Source organism: Danio aesculapii, chromosome 15, assembly GCF_903798145.1.
Source record: "Danio aesculapii chromosome 15, fDanAes4.1, whole genome shotgun sequence".
NCBI classification, from domain to species: Eukaryota; Metazoa; Chordata; class Actinopteri; order Cypriniformes; family Danionidae; genus Danio; species Danio aesculapii.
Genome location: NC_079449.1, coordinates 121,539 through 141,538, shown reverse-complemented (window position 1 = coordinate 141,538; position 20,000 = coordinate 121,539). Strand labels below are relative to the sequence as shown.

Sequence of the window (20,000 nt, the reverse complement as noted above, 5' to 3'; positions counted from 1 at the left end):
AACTGAGCAATGTTAATATGTTAGGGATATGTTCAGGTTATGTTCTGTTTTAGATATTACAAACAGAGATTTCAACAATTAGCTGAGCAATATGACTCAGGATATGTTTGGGGTATGTTCAGGATATGTTAAATTTATGTTCAGGTTATGTTTAAGTTATAGTCAGGATATTTTCAGGATGTGTTTTGGTTTAGATATCACAAACCGTAATTCCACCAATCAACTTAACAACGTGACTATCTTCAGGAAATGTTCAAGTTAGGTTTATTTATGTTTAGGTTATAGTCAGGATATTTTCAGGTTATGTTCTGATTTAGATATCACAAACTGTAATTCCACCAATCAACTGAGCAATGTGTCTATGTTCAGGATATGTTTAGGTTATGTTCAGGATATGTTCAGGATATGGTTAGGATCCACTATAATATTAAGTTTAACAGTATTTCTGTGCAAAACTCTTATCAGATTCAGATCAAGAATGATTTTCTGCAATATTAAAATCTCATCTGAAATCGTTAATTTTATTCCACTATCCTTCAAAACATCAGATTTCACACATTCGACAACACCATTTTCAGCATTTCACACACACACTCAGGCACATGCAGCTGATCATTTATTCTTTAATAAAGATATTACAGCGCAGTATAAGTTCATTTTAAAATAAATGTATCTGTTAAGCTAAAGGATGATCAACTTTATTTCAGCTATATTTAGACATTAGAAAAATATGAAAGCATAACACTATATTAAAATGAACACTTTACTTTCATTTAATATGGTGTCTACATGTAGAAAACCACAGTTGTACAAATAGATTTCTCTTCACACTGAAATCGCACATCTTGACTTTGACCCATTTAATTAATTATATTATGTTATGTATATTATATTATATTAGATCATTAATGTAAACAAGAGAATGTTGATTGTATCTGAGCAGAAACAGGCTGATCCTGGTGAGACTGAACTCAGGCTGAACTCATCTGTAATGGTGTTACTGGTGTCTGGATGAATCCAGCAGGAAGCCTGTATTCTGAGCCAGACATCACTGATGATCCAGACTCTGAACAGAGCTGTAAATAATCAGACTCAGACTGACGGGAGGTGTTCTGTGGTTCAGACGTTCAGATCCGTGACTCCCGCTGATCCCTCATGTTGTGAATCGCAGGACACTGAAGCGGCGCTGAGATGTTTTTATCACTGATCCCAGAGCTGTCTGATCACGCCTCCGTCAGTCTGTAGTGTAATGATCATTCAGTGAACACGACACAAGTGTACAGGTGGCCGATCAGGAGTTTAGGATCATCATTTGTTATGTTGTTTTTCTAGACACTCAGTAGTTTTCCTCAGGTTATCCTGTATCAGTGGATCAGGAGTTTGAGGAGAATACTGTTAGCTGAACCAGGTAATCATGTGGGGCCTGTATTATGAAGCAGGATCACACTGGGTTGTAGGTACCATGAAAATAACTCTGCTTTCATTGCTCTTAGGTGTATCTTAAACTACTCCAGTGGATGTTGTGGTTATGTTCAGGTTATCTTCTGAATACGTTTAGGATATGTTCAGGTTATGCTCTGATTATTTTTAGGATATGTTGAAGTTATGTTCTGGTTTAGATCTAACAAACTGAGATTCCACCAATCAACTGAGCAGAGTGATTATGTACAGGTCATGTTCACGATGTGTTCAGGTTATGTTTAGGATATGTTAAGGTTATGTTCTGGTTTATATATCACAAACTGAGATTACACTAATCAACTGAGTAATGTGACTATGTTCAGCTGTAGTCTCAGCGGCGGAGGCTGGAAGACTCGTCTGTCTCTGGAGCATTACAGGAATCAGTCTCATGCTCCACTCCTTCATGACCACCACAGTATCTGCTCAGGATACGGCCTGGTCCAGGATTATGGAAACCTTGGGATCATCTCGTTGTTGGTCTTGGATTGAATCAGTGACTCTGCATAGTCTGAGGGCCTCGGGAAGAGTATCCCCAGGTGGAAATGGAGAATAAAGAGAATAATTAGCGTAGCTGATGTTCACAGTGTATATAAATATAAAATATATAAATATAGTGTAGAAGCCCGCTAAGTGATGCACTGAGTGTATGCTTTACTAAACAGATAGGTCTTTAATCTAGTTTAAAGTGACAATGTTCAGGATATGTTCAAGCTATGTTCAGGAAATTTCTGGGTTATATTTTGTTTTAGAGATCACACACAGATTCCACCAATCAACTTGGCAAATTGATTATTGACAGGTTATGCTCTGGTTATGTTCATGATATGTTCAGGTTATGTTCAGGTTATGCTCATGTTATGTTCAGGTTATGTTCATGATATGTTCAGGTTATGTTCAGGATATGTTCAGGTTATGTTCATGTTATGTTCAGGTTATGTTCATGTTATGTTCAGGTTATGTTCAGGATATGTTCAGGTTATGTTTTGCTTTAGATATCACAAACTGAGATTACACTAATCAACTGAGCAACATGACTATGTTCAGGAAATGTTTGGGATATGATCAAGTTATGTTCATATTATTTGTAGGTTATGCTCAAGATATGTCACTTTCGTCACTTCACTTTCGCCAAGTGGGGAAGTTTTTTCCCTCTCCGCTGTCGCTACTGGCTGTCATGGTTCAGGATCTGTAGAGCTGCTCATCGTTGGATTTGCTCTTCAGTGTTTGGACTCTCAGTAGTGATTATTAAACCACAGTGAACTGAGCTAAACTGAACTGAACTTAAACTCTGAAAACTGAACTGACACTGATTCAATTCACTCTGATCTTCTATGTGACGCTGCTTTGACACCATCTACATTGTAAAAGCGCTATACAAATAAAGTGAATTGAACTGAATTGAATATGTTTAGGTTATGTTTTGGTTTAGGCATCACAAACTGAGATTCCACCAATCAACTGAGTAATGTGACAATGTACAGGATGTATTAAAGTTACGTTCAGGTTATGTTCATATTATGTGTTTGTTATACTCAGGATAATTTCAGGTTATGTTCTGGTTTAGATATCACAAACCAGGATTCTACCAGTCAACTGAATAGTAGCTATCTTCATGATAAATTTAGGATATGTTCAACGACTATGTTAAGTATGTTAAAGGATAAATTCAGGTTATCTTTAGGTTATGTTCAGGATTTTTTCAGATTATGTTCTTTTTTATTAACTGTGAGCAATGTGATAATAAAGCCACTCCAGCAGTTTCTCCTGTTCCAAATTAAATATCGCTATTTAGTAAAAAGTTTTATAAATACAATCGTCTGTAGTGAAGATTATAGTTATTATAGATCATTTATGTTATCGTTACATCCATAATCATTACATATTATCCATAACATAAACACTCTTTATTTGTTCCGCCTCAGTTTAACAACTGTCCTCAATTCTAGATTTATATCTCCTGATATAAACCAGAAACTCTAACAATTCTAAATTGACACCACAATTCACATCTTGCAATTCTGAGAATGTCTTTAGTTCTGAATTCATATCACAATACATTTACCTTTTGAAATTCTGAGTTCTCGTCTGTGATTGGCTGTTTGCTGCTGATGTCCCGCCTTCTTCTGCACATGCTCATAAACTCAGGATCAAAGTCAGAGTTAGTTGAAGATCAGCTTCAGGCTAACAGTAAAGTCTGACCGCACTGCTGTGGTTTAGACTAATCCTACTCCAGACTAATCCTGTAATCCTGAGTTTGTTCAGCCTCCGTCGTGGAACAGGTTTGATGAACTCCTGAGCGTTCAGTTTCTGAAGCTGTTTGTTCTCTCAGGTTGAGAAGAATGAAGAGGCTGATCAGGAGATCAAGCAGGATGGAACCAAACCGGAGGAAAACGCCCACAAGGCGGCCACCAAGATCCAGGCCAGCTTCCGCGGACACATCACCCGGAAAAAGATGAAGGACGGAGAGAAAGAGGAGGAGAACGGAGGAGTGCCGGAGGAGCAGGAGGAGGAGAAACCGGCTGACGCCTCCACAGAAACACAGGAGGAGAACAAACCAGAGCAGCCCAATTCCCCAGCAACCGAAGCCCCACCCACTGCTGCAGCTGACCCCGCCCCCTCAGACACGCCTGCCAAAGAGGAAGTGAAGGAGCCGCAGCAGGAAGTGGAGAAGCCAAAGGAGGAAGAGCAGAGCTCGGCGGCTGCAAACGAGAAACCTGAAGAAGAAGAAAATGCACAGAAAGAGGAGAAAGTGGAGGAGAATCCAGCCGACGTGCCTGAAGCTGAGAGCCAGGAGACACACCAAATAGACAAACCAGGTCAGTTTCAGCTCACGACACCTCACTCACTCTGTTCACACGCACGCACGCACACACGCACACACACACGCGCACACACACACACACACACACACACACACACCTACTGTTTATTGCATTAAAAACGCTTAATGGAAACTCTAAGATGCCCTCAAAGCCCTTTATGTCTCACGTTTCAGAGTTTACGTCTCACGTTTCAGAGGTTACGTCTCACGTTTCAGAGGTTACGTCTCGCGTTTCAGAGTTTACGTCTCGCGTTTCAGAGTTTACGTCTCGCGTTTTAGAGTTTACGTCTCGCGTTTTAGAGTTTACGTCTCGCGTTTCAGAGGTTACGTCTCACGTTTCAGAGGTTACGTCTCACGTTTCAGAGGTTACGTCTCGCGTTTCAGAGTTTACGTCTCGCGTTTCAGAGTTTACGTCTCACGTTTCAGAGGTTACGTCTCACGTTTCAGAGGTTACGTCTCGCGTTTCAGAGTTTACGTCTCGCGTTTTAGAGTTTACGTCTCGCGTTTCAGAGGTTACGTCTCGCGTTTCAGAGGTTACGTCTCACGTTTCAGAGGTTACGTCTCACGTTTCAGAGGTTACGTCTCGCGTTTCAGAGTTTACGTCTCGCGTTTTAGAGTTTACGTCTCGCGTTTTAGAGTTTACGTCTCGCGTTTTAGAGTTTACGTCTCGCGTTTCAGAGGTTACGTCTCGCGTTTCAGAGTTTACGTCTCGCGTTTTAGAGTTTACGTCTCGCATTTCAGAGGTTACGTCTCGCGTTTCAGAGGTTACGTCTCACGTTTCAGAGGTTACGTCTCACGTTTCAGAGTTCACGTCTCACGTTTCAGAGTTTACGTCTCACGTTTTAGAGTTTACGTCTCGCGTTTCAGAGTTTACGTCTCGCGTTTCAGAGTTTACGTCTCGCGTTTCAGAGGTTACGTCTCGCGTTTCAGAGTTTACGTCTCGCGTTTCAGAGGTTACGTCTCGCGTTTCAGAGTTTACGTCTCGCGTTTCAGAGTTTACGTCACGCGTTTCAGAGTTTACGTCTCGCGTTTCGGAGTTTACGTCTCGCGTTTCGGAGTTTACGTCTCGCGTTTCAGAGTTTACGTCTCGCGTTTTAGAGTTTACGTCTCACGTTTCAGAGGTTACGTCTCACATTTCAGAGTTTACGTCTCGAGTTTCAGAGTTTGCGTCTCCCGTTTTAGAGTTTACGTCTCGCGTTTCAGAGTTTACGTCTAGCGTTTCAGAGTTTACGTCTCACGTTTCAGAGTTTAGGTCTCGCGTTTCAGAGCTTACGTCTCGCGTTTTAGAGTTTACGTCTCGCGTTTCAGAGTTTACGTCTCGCGTTTCAGAGTTTACGTCTCGCGTTTCAGAGTTTACGTCTAGCGTTTCAGAGTTTACGTCTCGCGTTTCAGAGTTTACGTCTCGCGTTTCAGAGTTTACGTCTCGCGTTTCAGAGTTTACGTCTCGCGTTTCAGAGTTTACGTCTCGCGTTTCAGAGTTTACGTCTCGCGTTTCAGAGTTTACGTCTCACGTTTCAGAGTTTACGTCTCGCGTTTCAGAGGTTACGTCTCGCGTTTCAAGAGTTTACGTCTCGCGTTTCAGAGTTTACGTCTCGCGTTTCAGAGTTTACGTCTCGCGTTTCAGAGTTTACGTCTCGCGTTCCAGAGTTTACGTCTCGCGTTCCAGAGTTTACGTCTCACGTTTCAGAGTTTACGTCTCGCGTTTCAAGAGTTTACGTCTCGCGTTTCAGAGTTTACGTCTCGCGTTTCAGAGTTTACGTCACGCGTTTCAGAGTTTACGTCTCGCGTTTCGGAGTTTACGTCTCGCGTTTCGGAGTTTACGTCTCGCGTTTCAGAGTTTACGTCTCGCGTTTCAGAGTTTACGTCTCACGTTTCAGAGGTTACGTCTCACGTTTCAGAGTTTACGTCTCGCGTTTCAGAGTTTACGTCTCGCGTTTCAGAGTTTACGTCTCGCGTTTCAGAGTTTACGTCTCGCGTTTCAGAGTTTACGTCTCGCGTTTCAGAGTTTACGTCTCACGTTTCAGAGTTTACGTCTCGCGTTTCAGAGTTTACGTCTCGCGTTTCAGAGTTTACGTCTCACGTTTCAGAGTTTACGTCTCGCGTTTCAGAGTTTACGTCTCGCGTTTCAGAGTTTACGTCTCACGTTTCAGAGTTTACGTCTCACGTTTCAGAGTTTACGTCTCACGTTTCAGAGTTTACGTCTCGCGTTTCAGAGTTTACGTCTCACGTTTCAGAGTTTACGTCTCACGTTTCAGAGTTTATGTCTCGCGTTTCAGAGTTTACGTCTCGCGTTTCAGAGTTTACGTCTCGTGTTTCAGAGTTTACGTCTCACGTTTCGGAGTTTCCATTTGACATATGTATTTTCATGTCTCATTCCTGATTTTGTCTCATATTTTAGATTTTTTGTCTTTTTATTTAATAGTTTTTGGTTAGCGATGTTCTGTTGTTTTTCAGTTTTAGTTTTCCTTTCATCACCCCAGAGTTTATAACTCCAATTGCTGCGTTTTAAAGCTTGAGTTGTAAGAATATCAGTGTGCATTGATCTAAACGTCTGTGTTTTCTGTGCTGTTTCAGATGCCGCTGAGGACTCCAAACCAGCAGAGGGAGCCGTTTCAGACGCCGGCACAGAGGAGAGTGTTTAACGGAGGACCAGTGCAATGTAGAATCCAGATGATCCACAGGCCCGCCGACAGCCTGCTTTATGTTCGTCCTCTTTTCTGGTGTGGCCTGATTTCTGCGGTTTGCAGGAGGTTTGGAAGCGTGTGCTGGAGATCAGGACTCAGACCTCCGTCTTTCTCCAGCGCAGGAGACCTCCTCATACATGTGGCTTCTTTTCATGTCCGTGGTGTTGTTATGAGCGTTTAATTGGAGATATCGCTGCACTGATGATGTTAAAATCCACAAAATCCAACAAAAAAGAAAAAGCGCCGGCCTTTCTGTTCCAGTAAGGAGTAAAATCGTGGAAAATGGTTTCATGTCTGTTTTCAAAATAAAGAAATGTGCCAATTATGTTAAAGATCTGTGTGTGTGTGTGTGTGTGTGTGTGTGTGTGTGTTGTGTGTGTGTGTGTGTGTGTGTGTGTGTGTGTGTGTGTGTGTGTGGTGTGTGTGTGTGTGTGTGTGTGTGTGTGTGTGTGTGTGTGTGTGTGTGTGTGTGTGTGTGTGTGTGTGTGTGTGTGTGTGTGTGTGTGTGTGTGTGTGATGTCAGCTCACATTAGCAGGATTAATCTGAATTAGGCAGAAAACAAACAGAAATGTTTTTCCAATGAGGACTGATTATATAACAGTAGTTAATGCATTCATTCATTAGGGTATTGCTTGTTCATGTCAGGCTGCATTAGGTACTATTAACATTAACAGAGATTAAATGCTTTAGAAGTCTTTTAATTGCTCATTCATTTGAATGTAAATTAATGTAAACAGAGCAAATTATTTTACCACATTACACACCGTGAACACTGGTTTCTGAAACTACTGAAGACTCCAGGCTTGAGTTATTAACATTGAGAGAATATTTCTACATGTAGTGGAAAAATTATGATGCATATAGGTTCATTTAATGTAGAACCCACTGTTTTGTGTGTATCTAACTCTTCAATAGGGGTGGCACAGTGGTGTTGCACTGTGCATGTTCTCCCCGTGTTGGTGTGGGTTTCCTGCGGGTGCTCCGGTTTCCCCCACAGTCCAAACACATGCGCTATAGGGGAATTGGGTAGGCTAAATTGTCCGTAGTGTATGTGTATGTGTGTGTGTGAATGAGCGTGTATGGGTGTTTCCCAATACTAGGTTGCAGCGGAAAGAGCATCCGCTGTGTAAAACATATACTGGAATAGTTGGTGGTTCATTCCGCTGTGGTGACCCCTGATGAATAAAGGGGCTAAGCTGAAGGAAAATGAATGAATGAATGAATGACCCGTTACCACTTTCCCGAGAGGGGTCTGGATGCAGACCTGGTACAGTGCAATCTGTGCTGCATCCAATGCACTCACCTAACCCCACCCCTAACAGTGACATCACTCACTCCGTTGAGAGCACTGTGTCTGAAACTGCATCGCTGGGTGATGCCATCTCAGCTTGCATTATAAAGACTGCATCCAGATACTGTTGATTTTCCCCAATAATCATTAATAATCAACCTACACATTCATATTTCACAGCTTTCTGTTCACTGTGCTGGAAGTTTCAGTCAAAACACAAACAAGTTAAACATCGATTCTAGTCAATTTTATGCAAATCAGAGCCTTCAGAACATTACATCTGCACTTATTAGCATTCATTTCCAGAACATTTCTGATTACATTCAGACGGCTGATGTAAATGTGAAGCTGAATAGTGAACAAGTATTTTAAGAGTGTGTGTGTGTGTGTGTGTGTGTGTGTGTGCGTGCGCATTTATGAATATGAGGGTTATTGTCATATCAATACTATTATACTGTATCTATGGTAAACCTGGGTAAATCGGTCACTTTGGTAGAGTAAATATATATCAATAACCACAAGAAGAGCATGTAAAGGGAGTTCTAACAATCGTTATATTCCTTTATTTGCATGTTACATGATTAACAGAATTCATAATCCTCTTCAAAATCACAATCATTTAGATTTTATTGAGTTTTTTCTTAATCCCACTCTCAAAAACACCAAACTCAACTGACTTGATTTCCATTTTCAACATCTGATGAGTACTTTACAGTGCAGAAGGGTTTAAAAATGACTGCGGGAGCTTCAGAGTAAATAAAGACCAGTTAGAAAATGTCCATTGCTTTCATGATGTCGATCCAAACTACTGGAGATTCTCCAGATCCACGAAAACACAGCGTCTTCTTGTCAGGTTACAGAGAGCATCGGCAATAAAACACACACTGAACATGGTGAAATTAAAGTTAAATGATCCTCACACACACACACTCTCTACAGTGAGACATTCGTCAGATACAAAACACTGCGGTCCTGTGTGGAGTTCAGGACACGACTTTGGATCGGATCAAACCCAAATATTGGCATTGCGGCCTGATTTACTTTAGACAGGAGACGCGCGACTAGCCCTTTAAATCAGACACACGCCAGACGAGCGGCTTCATCCAATCAGAGCGCACATGCTGAAAGCTTATTGGCTGAGAGAGCTGTCAATCAAAGGGCTGTGGGTGGAGATCTCACTGCTCGATTATTCCAATACTCAAATATAAATGTGAAGAGAAACGCTGCTTTACGAGCAGGAGAAACGACAAATAAACCAGTGTGTGTGCGTCTACGTACCAAAACAAACTAAACAGATGCTTCACCAAATCAACAACAAAGAAAACTAGTGTGTGCGCGGCTCATAACTCATCTCTAAAATGGCTTCTTTAAATATATAATAGGAGCTCTAATCGTTTGGCAGTCGGAGTATTCAGCTCATCTCTGTACAACTACTATTATAATAACTAACGAACAGATCCATCTCTATAAATAAGAATAGTAGTGCAGCCGCTTCAAAGGTAAATCTAGGTTTAGAATACTTAAATATCTGTAGTAAAAATCTTAGTTTAGTATCTAATTTGAGTTTGTTACAGGAAGCATCAAAGCGCCACCGCAGATAGTGAACTACAGACGGAGAAACCTGAACGGAGATGCGTTTCGTTTCCGCAAGAAGACATTCAAAAGAATATTTACAGACAGACGGAGGTGAGCGGCGGGTGAACATGAGCATTCATTGGTGTCGAACATTTCATACGGCGGACGGAGAAACACGATGACAGATGAGGGTTATCGGCGGTCATGCTGGAGTGACACGACACACGCTAAACATCGTTAAACACTTCCAGTGGAGAAACTTCATTAATAATACAAGTTTTCCAGAAACCCTGAAGAACTCTGCCTGTGGGAGGAGTTACTGCTGTGTTAGTGGGCGGAGTTACAACTGGGAGAATATGATAGTGTGTGGGGGAGGGGTTAGGGGCGGATTCACACCAAACGCAGAGGTATTCTTTCATATAAAGTCAATACAAAAGCACAAATAGAGACGAATTATTGCTGTGAATGACGCCGAATGCGCGACACTTTTGCCGAAAATATGCAAAATTGGCCTTAATTGAGTCTTTCACGCAAGTCCAAAAAATTCAACACGAGCAGGAAATCTGCATGAGCGGGAAAACACGCCGAGAGTACAGTTGAGTGAGTGATGTGGAGCTCTGCGCTTAGTGTGAAGCCAGATATGTGGGAGGGGCCAGAGGTGTGACACACAAGTGGGAGGGGTTTAGTCTTGTATTTGAATATAGGCAGAGATATTTTTGGGTGAAGAATTTGGGAAGAATCAGAGGTGTGGCCACACCTACACAAGTGGGCGGGATCATCATTGTGGGAAGGGTTTAGTGGTGTATCAGGTAGTGTGGGTGGAGCTACAACTGGGAGAATCTTAGTGCTGTATTTGGTCACATGATATTTGGAAGAGGCCAATTATATTAGTGTAATACAGTGCTGTATTTGGTCACATGGGTGGAGTTAGACATGTGGAGGGGACCAGAGGCGTGGCCTCGGCTACACAAGTGGAAGGGGCTAACAATGTGGGAGGGGTTAGTGTTATATTGGGATATTTGGGTGGATACTTCCAGAAACCCTGAAGAACTCTTGCAGAGCGGCCTGTGGGAGGAGTTACTGTTGTGTTAGGGGCGGAGTTACAACTGGGAGAAAATAATAATGTGTGAGGGGGAGGGATTCACAACAACTGTGTAATTAAATATTCATGCGAGCAAATTCCATACAAGGTCAATGCAAAAGCAGAAATAGAGAGGAGTTTTTGCTGTGACTGACGCAGAATGCGCGACACTTTTGCCGAAAATATGCTAAATTGGCCTTTAATGAGTCTTTCATTAATGAGTGAGTGACGCGGAGCTCTGCGCTTGGTGTGAAGCCAGCTGGGAGGAGCCAGACATGTGGGAGGGGTCAAAGACACACAAGTGGGAGGGGTTTAGTGCTGTATTTGGATATAGGCAGAGTTATTTTTGGGTGACAGTAGTATTTGGTCACATGGGTGAAGTTGAACATTCAGGAAGAATCAGAGGCGTGGCCACAGCTCATGTGGGAAGAGTTTAGTGGCATATCAGGTAGTGTGGGTGGAGTTACAACTTGGAGAATGTTAGTGCTGTATTTGGTCACAAGAAATTTGTAAGGTGTGGCCACAGCTACACATGTGGGAGGAACTAATGATGTGGGAGGGGTCAGTGCCATATTCGGTCACACGCTTAACCTAAACATAACCAAAGACATGTGGAAAGTATTAGAGGTGTGGCCACAGCTACACCAGTGGGAGGGGCTTAGTGCTGTATTTGGACAAGTGGGCGAGCTTACATTTGGTTGGTACTAATTATATTAGTGGAATATAGTGCTATATTTGGTCACATGGGTGGAGTTAGACATGTGGAGTAGACCAGAGGTGTGGCCACAGCTACACAAGCGGGAGGGGCTAACAATGTGGGAGGAGTTAGTGCTGTATTTGGACATTTGGGTGGAGTTAGGCATGTGGAGGGGACCAGAGGTGTGATCACAGCTACACAAGTGGGAGGGGCTAACAATGTGGGAGGAGTTAGTGCTGTATTTGGACATGTGGGCGGGGTTAGACACAGCTACACAAATGACGCAGCATGAGCGTCTCATTCATTCAGTGATTGTTCTGATCTTATAAAACCTTGGTGAGATGTAAGGAAAGAGCAGAATGGTGTCCGTCACAACACAAACATGTGTCAGTCCCTCTTCATTAGTCATTCAGCACATTCAGATGACTCCAGCGCTCTCATTAGTTTACATCAGGCAGATTTGGCCACAGGCTGCAGAGTTCAATGGGGAAACACAATGAAATGAGCCGTTCAGCATTCAGAGATGATTGAAGATCAGGGCGTGGCTCCAGTTATCTGTCAGGACACACACACACACACACACACACACACACACACATGCTTTCAGACTGTCGGACGGACAGAAACACACACCACAGGCCTCACTGGAAGTCAGTGAATCTCGAAGCGGGTAAAGCACACTGTTCGGTTCTTATAAGAGCACCGTCTGTCTCCTCTCCTCTGTGTTCTGGTATTCTCTCCTGATAGTCAGAGTGTGGTCCGGCCGGGCGTGACGGTGAGTGTGATGACGAGTGAACAGTCTGAGGCGACCGAGTGTGTTCAGAGCGACTGATCATTAACACTGGAGAAGAGCTGAGGACACACACAGGAGGAGGAGCCAGAGTGATTGACAGATGCAGCCCGCCGCGTTGATGTCCCACCCTGTTCCTGGTTCTCGGAGAGAGAGAGAGAGAGAGAGAGAGAGAGATGAGATAGACACACACAGGTCTGTTAGATTCAGATGTTGGTGAATGGCGACCTCTGCTGGTGGATGAGCTGAAGTGCACCAGTGTGTGAGTGAGTGTGTGTGTGTGTGAGTGAGTGAGTGTGTGTGTGTGTGTGTGTGTGTGTGTGTGTGTGTGTGTGTGTGCGTGTGTTTGTGTGTGTGTGTGTGTGTGAGTGAGTGTGCGTGTGTGTGTGTGTGTGTGTGTGTGAGTGTATGACAGTTATCTTCAACTCACTTCATCTTTATTTGTGTAGTGTTGTTCACAATACTCTATTGGTAATGGTGCAGCACTACATAGTGTATGTGGACGTACCCAGATGGGAGCTGTGGACGTCAGACTGTTCATCAAGGATCGAGCGCTACTATATTTGGTAATGGAGATGTTTAATTCATCTTGTTCTCCATCCAATGACATAATCCCAGACTGAGCGCAGAGATCAGTTCATATATGAATTAATGTAACCACGTACACTGATTCTGCACATCAGACTGATCGCTCACCTTTATTTCCTATACTGTATAAACTTACTGTATGTTATACTGATCTACTGGCCATTATTGATTATTAACCTGATATTCAGCTGAAGAGAGGCTGTTTCATTTCATCACTGATAATGAAGGGAGGCAGTGATGTTATCAGCTCTGTGATGTTATAAATATGCACACAGTGAAGATGACGCTCATATAAATCTGCAGATACACGACGCCTCCACATCTCTGCTGTCTGTTAAGGTAATCTCGAGATGAGGCCGTTCCTCATCCATTAATATTGAGGGAAAAGCCCCACTCATCATGTCTGCAGCATATCTCTGTGTTCAGATGTCTCTGTTTCCCCCATCCACACTGACACACAGCAGCAGCGTTTCAGAATGAAAACGGCCTCTTCAGCGTTTACAAAACGCTCTGTTTTCAGCGCTGGAAAACTCCGGCGTAGTGTAGACGGATGGTGTAACCATAGCAGAGCTTATGTGTGTTAAAACTAAAAGGCCTCAGTGTGAACAGGGCCTTATTCACACAGGGCTGAGGAGTTTCATACTGTTTCCCTTAATAATTAAACCTTCATGTCAAAACTGCACCATGTGTTATCTGTGGCTAATATTTACATCAGGGGGATGATCTGAAACAGTAGCCTGAGACAAACATAATGAGGAAAAAATAAGAAATAAGACTAAAATAAAGGGATCAGTAAGGGGCAAAGCCTTTATCACACCAGTGAACTTAACAGAGTGTTCCACAGGGGAGCTGTGAGGGGTTAGGGGAGGAGGAGGGGGATATAACGAGTGTTCTATACTGGATAACATACATGTGTGTGTGTGTGTGTGTGTGTGTCTCACTGTAGAGGAACACGCTGGCGTTGTGTATTCCCAGTCTGTTTGTTGCGACACACGTGTAGTTCCCGTAATCTTCCTCCGTCACGTTCGCCACGACCAGAACCGTGCGGGAGCCGCTGATCTGAATGGTGAGACTCTGAGAACTGGAGAGCCTGATCAATACACACACACACACACACACGCACACGCACACGCACACGCACACGCACACGCACACGCACACACGCACACACACACACACAGTATTATCATCATGATCATTGACTGAAACACTCAGTCTCACACAGTTTCTGATTTAGTTCATGTATCATGAAGTCAGACATGAATATTGCTGAGAGCCGGAATAACAGACGTCAACTAGACAGTGGAGTTCCTGGACAGACTTCATGGTGACAGGTAGTTGATAAGGTGTTCTGAGTGGTTGCTAGGCAGTTGCTAAGGTATTGCTAGGTGGTTGCTAAGGTATTGCTAAGCGGTTGCTAAGGTGTTCTTAGGAGTTGCTAACATGAACTAGCATGGTTCTAATATGAATTAGCATGTTGCTAGTATTTTTATAGCATAAATGAGCATATTATTAGCATGGTTTTAATGTGAATTAGCCTGTTGCTAGCATGTTTCTCATCCTTCAAGTTCCTGGGGACCCACATCTTAAAGGACCTTTCCTGGACCACCAACACCTCCAGCCTGGTCAAGAAGGCTCACCAGCGCCTATTCTTCTTGAGGCAACTTAAGAAGAACCAGCTTTCATCAGCCGTCCTGGTGAACTTCTACCGCTGCACAATAGAAAGCATCCTGACCAACTGCGTCACAGTCTGGTATGGAAGCTGCTCTGTTGCTGAGCGTAAGGCACTGCAGCGGGTGGTGAAAACTGCCCAACGCATCACAGGGACAACACTCCCAACCATTGAGGACATCCAGAAGAAACACTGTCTGCGCCGAGCACGCAGTATTCTTAAGGACTCCTCTCACCCTGCTCACAGACTGTTTTCTCTCCTGCCTTCCGGCAGGCGCTTCAGGCTCCCCCGGACAAAAACCAGCAGACTGAGGAACAGCTTTTTCCCCAGAGCTGTCTTCCTTTTGAACTCTGCCCCTCACTGACTCTTTTGCCCCTCCAATACACCCCCCACACTCCTCTAACTTATACTCCTCACAATCACTGCACTATTTAACATTTGCACATTTAAAGTTTGCACATATTCATTGCACTGATTCACTTATCTGAACTGTACATACCCACTGCACATGGACATTTCTAATTATGTTTATCTGCACACTCCTGCTATTAATAGTATCCTGTACATATATTCATTTATTGTAAATCTGTTCATAGCTAATACAACCTGTATATAATGTTGATAGTACATCCATCTGTAAATATCACCAGAGTTTTTCTATAACTGCACTTTATAACTTATACCTGTATCCTGCACTTGCTGCTATTGCACTGCTGGTTAGACCTAAACTGCATTTCGTTGCCTTGTACTTGTACATGTGTAATGATAATAAAGTTGAATCTAATCTAATCTATTATAAACTAGCATGTTGTTAGCATGTATTTAGTATGATTAGCACTGTTGTTAGTAAGCAGATGACAGTAGAAGAACTAGAACAGTAAAGTTGGTAGACAGACTTTATGGTGTTTTGAGAAAGCCTCGACTGAAAGGTTGAAGTAGCTTTAAAGTGTAAACTAGATTATTAAAGTTTGAGGACAAGGTTTATGGTGGCTTGAAAAGCCGAGTCTAAAAGTTTGAAGTCATTTTAAAGTGTAAATAACTGAAGCAGTTTTTATGAAGTTTGAAGTCGGCATAGATAAGTACATATATGTTAGCAGGTTTCTAGTATAGATTGGCATGTTTCTTGGTAGGCGGTTGCTAGGTTGTTCTGAGTGCTTGCTAAGGTGTTGCTAGGTGGTTGCTAAGGTGTTGCTAGGTGGTTGCTAGGGAGTTTTGAGTGGTTGCTTGGTGGTTGCTAAGTTGTTGCTAGGTGGTTGCTATGGTATTCTAGGTCATTGCTAAGGTGTTGCGAGGTGGTTGCTAGGGTGTTCTGAGTGGTTGCTAAGGTGTTGCTAGGTTGTTGTAAGGCGGTTGCTAAAGTATTCTGAGTGGTTGCTAGGCATGTTAAATGTTAAAGTTAAATGAGCCCAACATTAAGTCTGTATGACAGTCTGGCACAAAGTTATGAGCTCACAAAGTTTGGTCCAATGTTAAGTCAAGGGGACTTTTCTGAATTTTCCGGGTCAGTTTTGGGAAAACCGTAAGTCGGATCAGTTGGAACAGATATAGCAGCTTAATTCAGTATAGGTTGGAGGTTTGGAGTTAGGTTGAGGGTTGTAGTATGAATGGTCTAGGAGGAGATGCGCTCTTAAAATAGAGTAAAAGAAGAAGATGAGGGAATAGTAAGTATATGGAGTATAGACCTTATTCTCGGCTGCTGCATGGAGAGCGCCATAGAGACCAGCGTATTCCGGGAGAATGTTTAGAACTTCCATTTACAGCATTTACAACTGGTAATTTGCGCTCCGAAAATGGGTTTCAACAGCGTTTTGAGAGGATTACAGAGTGTTTCTGTGACACACAACTTTGAAAGGTGTGTGTTAAAGCCGTTATCATCTGTCAGATCTGTAGTTCAAGCGCGAGAGAAAAGTGTTCTCCTAGATCACGTGTCTGCCGTCAGAAATACAGTGCGTGTGTGTGTGTGTGTGTGTTTCCCTGGCCTGTCAGCTGTTAGCTCAGCTGCTTAACAAACTTAACAGGTATAAGTCATGCATTGTAGAAAAGTGAGCAATAACAGTCTGTGGCTGATCCTCTGCTGGCTGATGTGCTGTTGATTGTAATGGCGAGCCGCTTATATTTCATTAGTGTGTTTGAGTGTTGTGTTCACCACGGCTTGTGTTTTTCTGTCACTTCACGTCTCTTTAGTTTCACTTTGTGCCAGTGTTTTAATCAGTGTGTGAGTGGGACAGGACATGTGTGTGTGTGTCAGACACTTTAGTGAACTACATTTATTATTATTATTAGGTTGGTTATTTATTTGAAAAACGACAGAAACGGTTGACTTTAGTGATGACGAGGCTCCTTTAAACCCGCACAAAGACACCGTCTGACGGTAAAGGTAAATGACTTTTGTTTTTCATCCTGTTAGATCAGATTTTGTAAATGATCAGTCCAGCAGGTGGCGCTGATCAACAACAGTATCAGTTTAAAGATGATAAACGCAGGTAAAATAGAGTAAAACTATCATTTCAGAGCTGTCCAGATGTTTACACACATCAGCTGCCGAGCGGAAGTGCTTAACATTCTCCTTGTGCACACACACAAAGCATTATGGGTAATTTTGTGTTCTGAGAAAAAGGTCTACAACAGCTGTCTGAAGCCACCATAAAGAGCAGCTCCAGATGAGTATTAGTGTAGTGTGAGGAGGGTCAGCATCTTTATATTAAATGAGTGTATCAGAGAAAGAGCCAGTTATTATCAGAGCAGGATTGTGTTTTAATATGAGCGTGATATTTCTGATTTCACTAATAATTGAATTAATAATGCAGACGCTGCAGAAATGAAGAGTTTTCCACAAAGTCTGTCAGTCCAGAAGAATCTAGATCTCCTCAGTATTCTCCTGTCTTTCAGCATCTTCAGCCTCAGATATGAGAATCGTCCTACTTTTGGTCGAAGCCATGATGCTGATATTTTAATGAAGCATGAATTAATCTTGAAATATAAAAGTTTCACAGAGCGAGTTTAATGTGGCTCCGTATCTCTGAAATTAAATCATAACAGGCCTGAAAATAAAGGCTAACTATAATCTCTGAGGAGATATTCTTAATAATTCTATCCATTCATTTGATGAAGAGTTCAGAGGAGGAGCTGAAAGTGAATTAAACAGCAGAGCAGTGTTTAATATATGGACATTAATATACAGGAGCATGTTTAAAACAGGACTCAGCTGAATTACACTACTCATATTCCACTGCTGTTAGTAATATAGCTCATAATGCCACATAACACACTTACTAATTAATACAACTTATGAATGCAGATAAAGAAAGAAAGGTTTATATAAGTAGATGTTATGGCTATTCTACAGGTCTCTATTTCCTCATTTACAAGTGTCAGAGACTCTGAATACTGTCAGGAAAACATTTATTCACTCATATTCGACCACAGATGAAGAGCAGATAACTGATGTAGGTGTGTGTGTTCAGCAGAAGATCATTACAGCAGGATAATACTCTACAGCTCTGATTAATGTACATTAGTTCTGTCTGCTGTGGAGTTTAACACACGTGATGATGAACAGAAGCGGATGGGGCCCAGATTACTCAGCTCTTTTATTATATCAATGTAGTCAGACATAATAAAACTAGAAGTGTAACTATATGCAGAGCGCAACACATATTCAACTCCGCTCATCTCAGTGAGACGATCGCTATCAGCTATACGTGGACAAAGAACACGTCTGAAGTAAATCTAGAGAAACGTCTGGTCTGTGAGGCTGAACACTAGCTGAACGTGTGGACACTGTGAGCTAAGGAAACAGAATCCTGCTGATAAATGTCATAGTTATCTTAATGTTTGGAGAATGTTAGCTGAATGTTAGGAGTAACATTACTTCAATGTTAGCTCAAAGTTAGCTGTACATTAGGAAAATATTATCTGAACATTAGAAGTAACATTCCCCCGAATGTTAGCTGAACGTTAGGAGTAATATTACATGAATGTTAGCTCAATGTTTGCTGAACAGTAGAAGAATATTAGCTGAACGTTCGGAGTAATATTACCTAAATGTTAGCTCAATGTTAGCTGAACGTTAGGAGAATGTTAGCTAAATGTTAGGAGTAATATTCCCTGAATGTTAGCTCAATGTTAACTGAACGTTAGAAGAATGTTAGCTGGACATTAGGAGTAACATTACCCAAATGTTAGCTGAAAGTTATGAGAAATATTACCTGAATGTTAGCTCAACGCTAGCTGAACATTAGGAGAATGTTAGCTGAACGTTAGGATTAATATTTAGCTAAATGTTAGCTCAATGTTAGCTGAATGTTTGGGGAAGGTTAGGAGAATGTTGTAAAATAAAGAAAACCCTCCTAGCTAGCTTAAGCGTTAGCATTAGTGTGTGTGTAGTCTGTGTTTGGTCAGCATGTGTGTGTGTATATACCTGCGCTCGTCTCTGTACCACTCAAACTCAGGCTGTGGGACAGCGGACGCTTCACAGTGCAGAACTCCAGCCTGACCCACCGCCGTCTCCGAGCTGCGCACATCCTTTATATACGGCGGGTCTGCGGACACACACACACATCAGTCACAGCACAGACACACACTGACCACACACACACACACTAGTACTCACAGTTGACCACCACATTGACGTATTTGACATCAGGTGTGGAGACATCATTGCTGGCTTTACACTCATAGCGTCCGGCCTGAGAGCGAACGACCCCCGAAATCTCCAGATACTCGCCCACATCCAGAGCCTCGGCTGACACACACACACAGAGAGAGAGAGAGAGAGAGAGAGAGAGAGAGAGAGAGAGAGAGAGAGAGAAAGAGAGAGGGAGAGCAGCATCAGTATGGGTTGTTCTTCTTCAGCTGCTCCAGCAGAGGGCGCACTGGACACACTCAGAGAACATCAGTAATGCAGATCAGCACATTCACATCAGCTCAAGCTCAATAAGGCCCAATCCCAATTCTACATTTGTCCCCCTTCCCCTTGGCCCTTCCCCTTGGCCCTCGAAACCGAGTGTGAAGGAGAAGGGCTTCGAGATTTTCCCCTAAGGATTGGGACAGCACTACAGCACCTGCACACGTCATCATGTGTCCTCGCCATCTCTTGCTTCATACAAGACTGCGACTGCTGTAGTTACTCCAGTTGGGTTATTTGTGGGTGTTTATCTTCAGGAGATCACTGAAGGTATATATCATGATATCATGAGGATCTGATGTGGCTATAAGATCATAACTATACTGTGTATTAACACATTAATCTGTGTAAACACACAAGACAACACTAACATTACAGCAGACACTGTAAACAGCTCATTCCCAGACACTACACTGTTCTGACAGGGTACTGG

The 20,000-nt window shown here is 42.6% G+C and overlaps 2 protein-coding genes across 2 annotated transcripts in view; one reads left to right on the top strand and one right to left on the bottom strand.

Moving 5' to 3' along the window:
- Window positions 1-7,298, top strand: part of gap43 (growth associated protein 43) — a 12,011-nt gene extending 4,713 nt beyond the window's left edge. The window contains exons 2-3 of the mRNA XM_056473624.1: window positions 3,791-4,277; window positions 6,857-7,298. Coding sequence (XP_056329599.1) covers window positions 3,791-4,277; window positions 6,857-6,924 — 555 coding nt within the window. The 3' untranslated portion in view covers window positions 6,925-7,298. The remainder of the gene's footprint in view (window positions 1-3,790; window positions 4,278-6,856) is intronic.
- Window positions 7,299-8,789: 1,491 nt separating this feature from the next.
- The window catches only part of lsamp (limbic system associated membrane protein), a gene marked incomplete at its 5' end in the record, with an annotated part of 34,316 nt that continues 23,105 nt past the window's right edge, over window positions 8,790-20,000 (bottom strand). Inside the window, 4 exons of the mRNA XM_056474023.1 lie at window positions 8,790-12,544; window positions 13,931-14,079; window positions 19,082-19,202; window positions 19,274-19,405. Of these exons, the coding sequence (XP_056329998.1) occupies window positions 12,447-12,544; window positions 13,931-14,079; window positions 19,082-19,202; window positions 19,274-19,405 (500 nt within the window). The remainder of the gene's footprint in view (window positions 12,545-13,930; window positions 14,080-19,081; window positions 19,203-19,273; window positions 19,406-20,000) is intronic.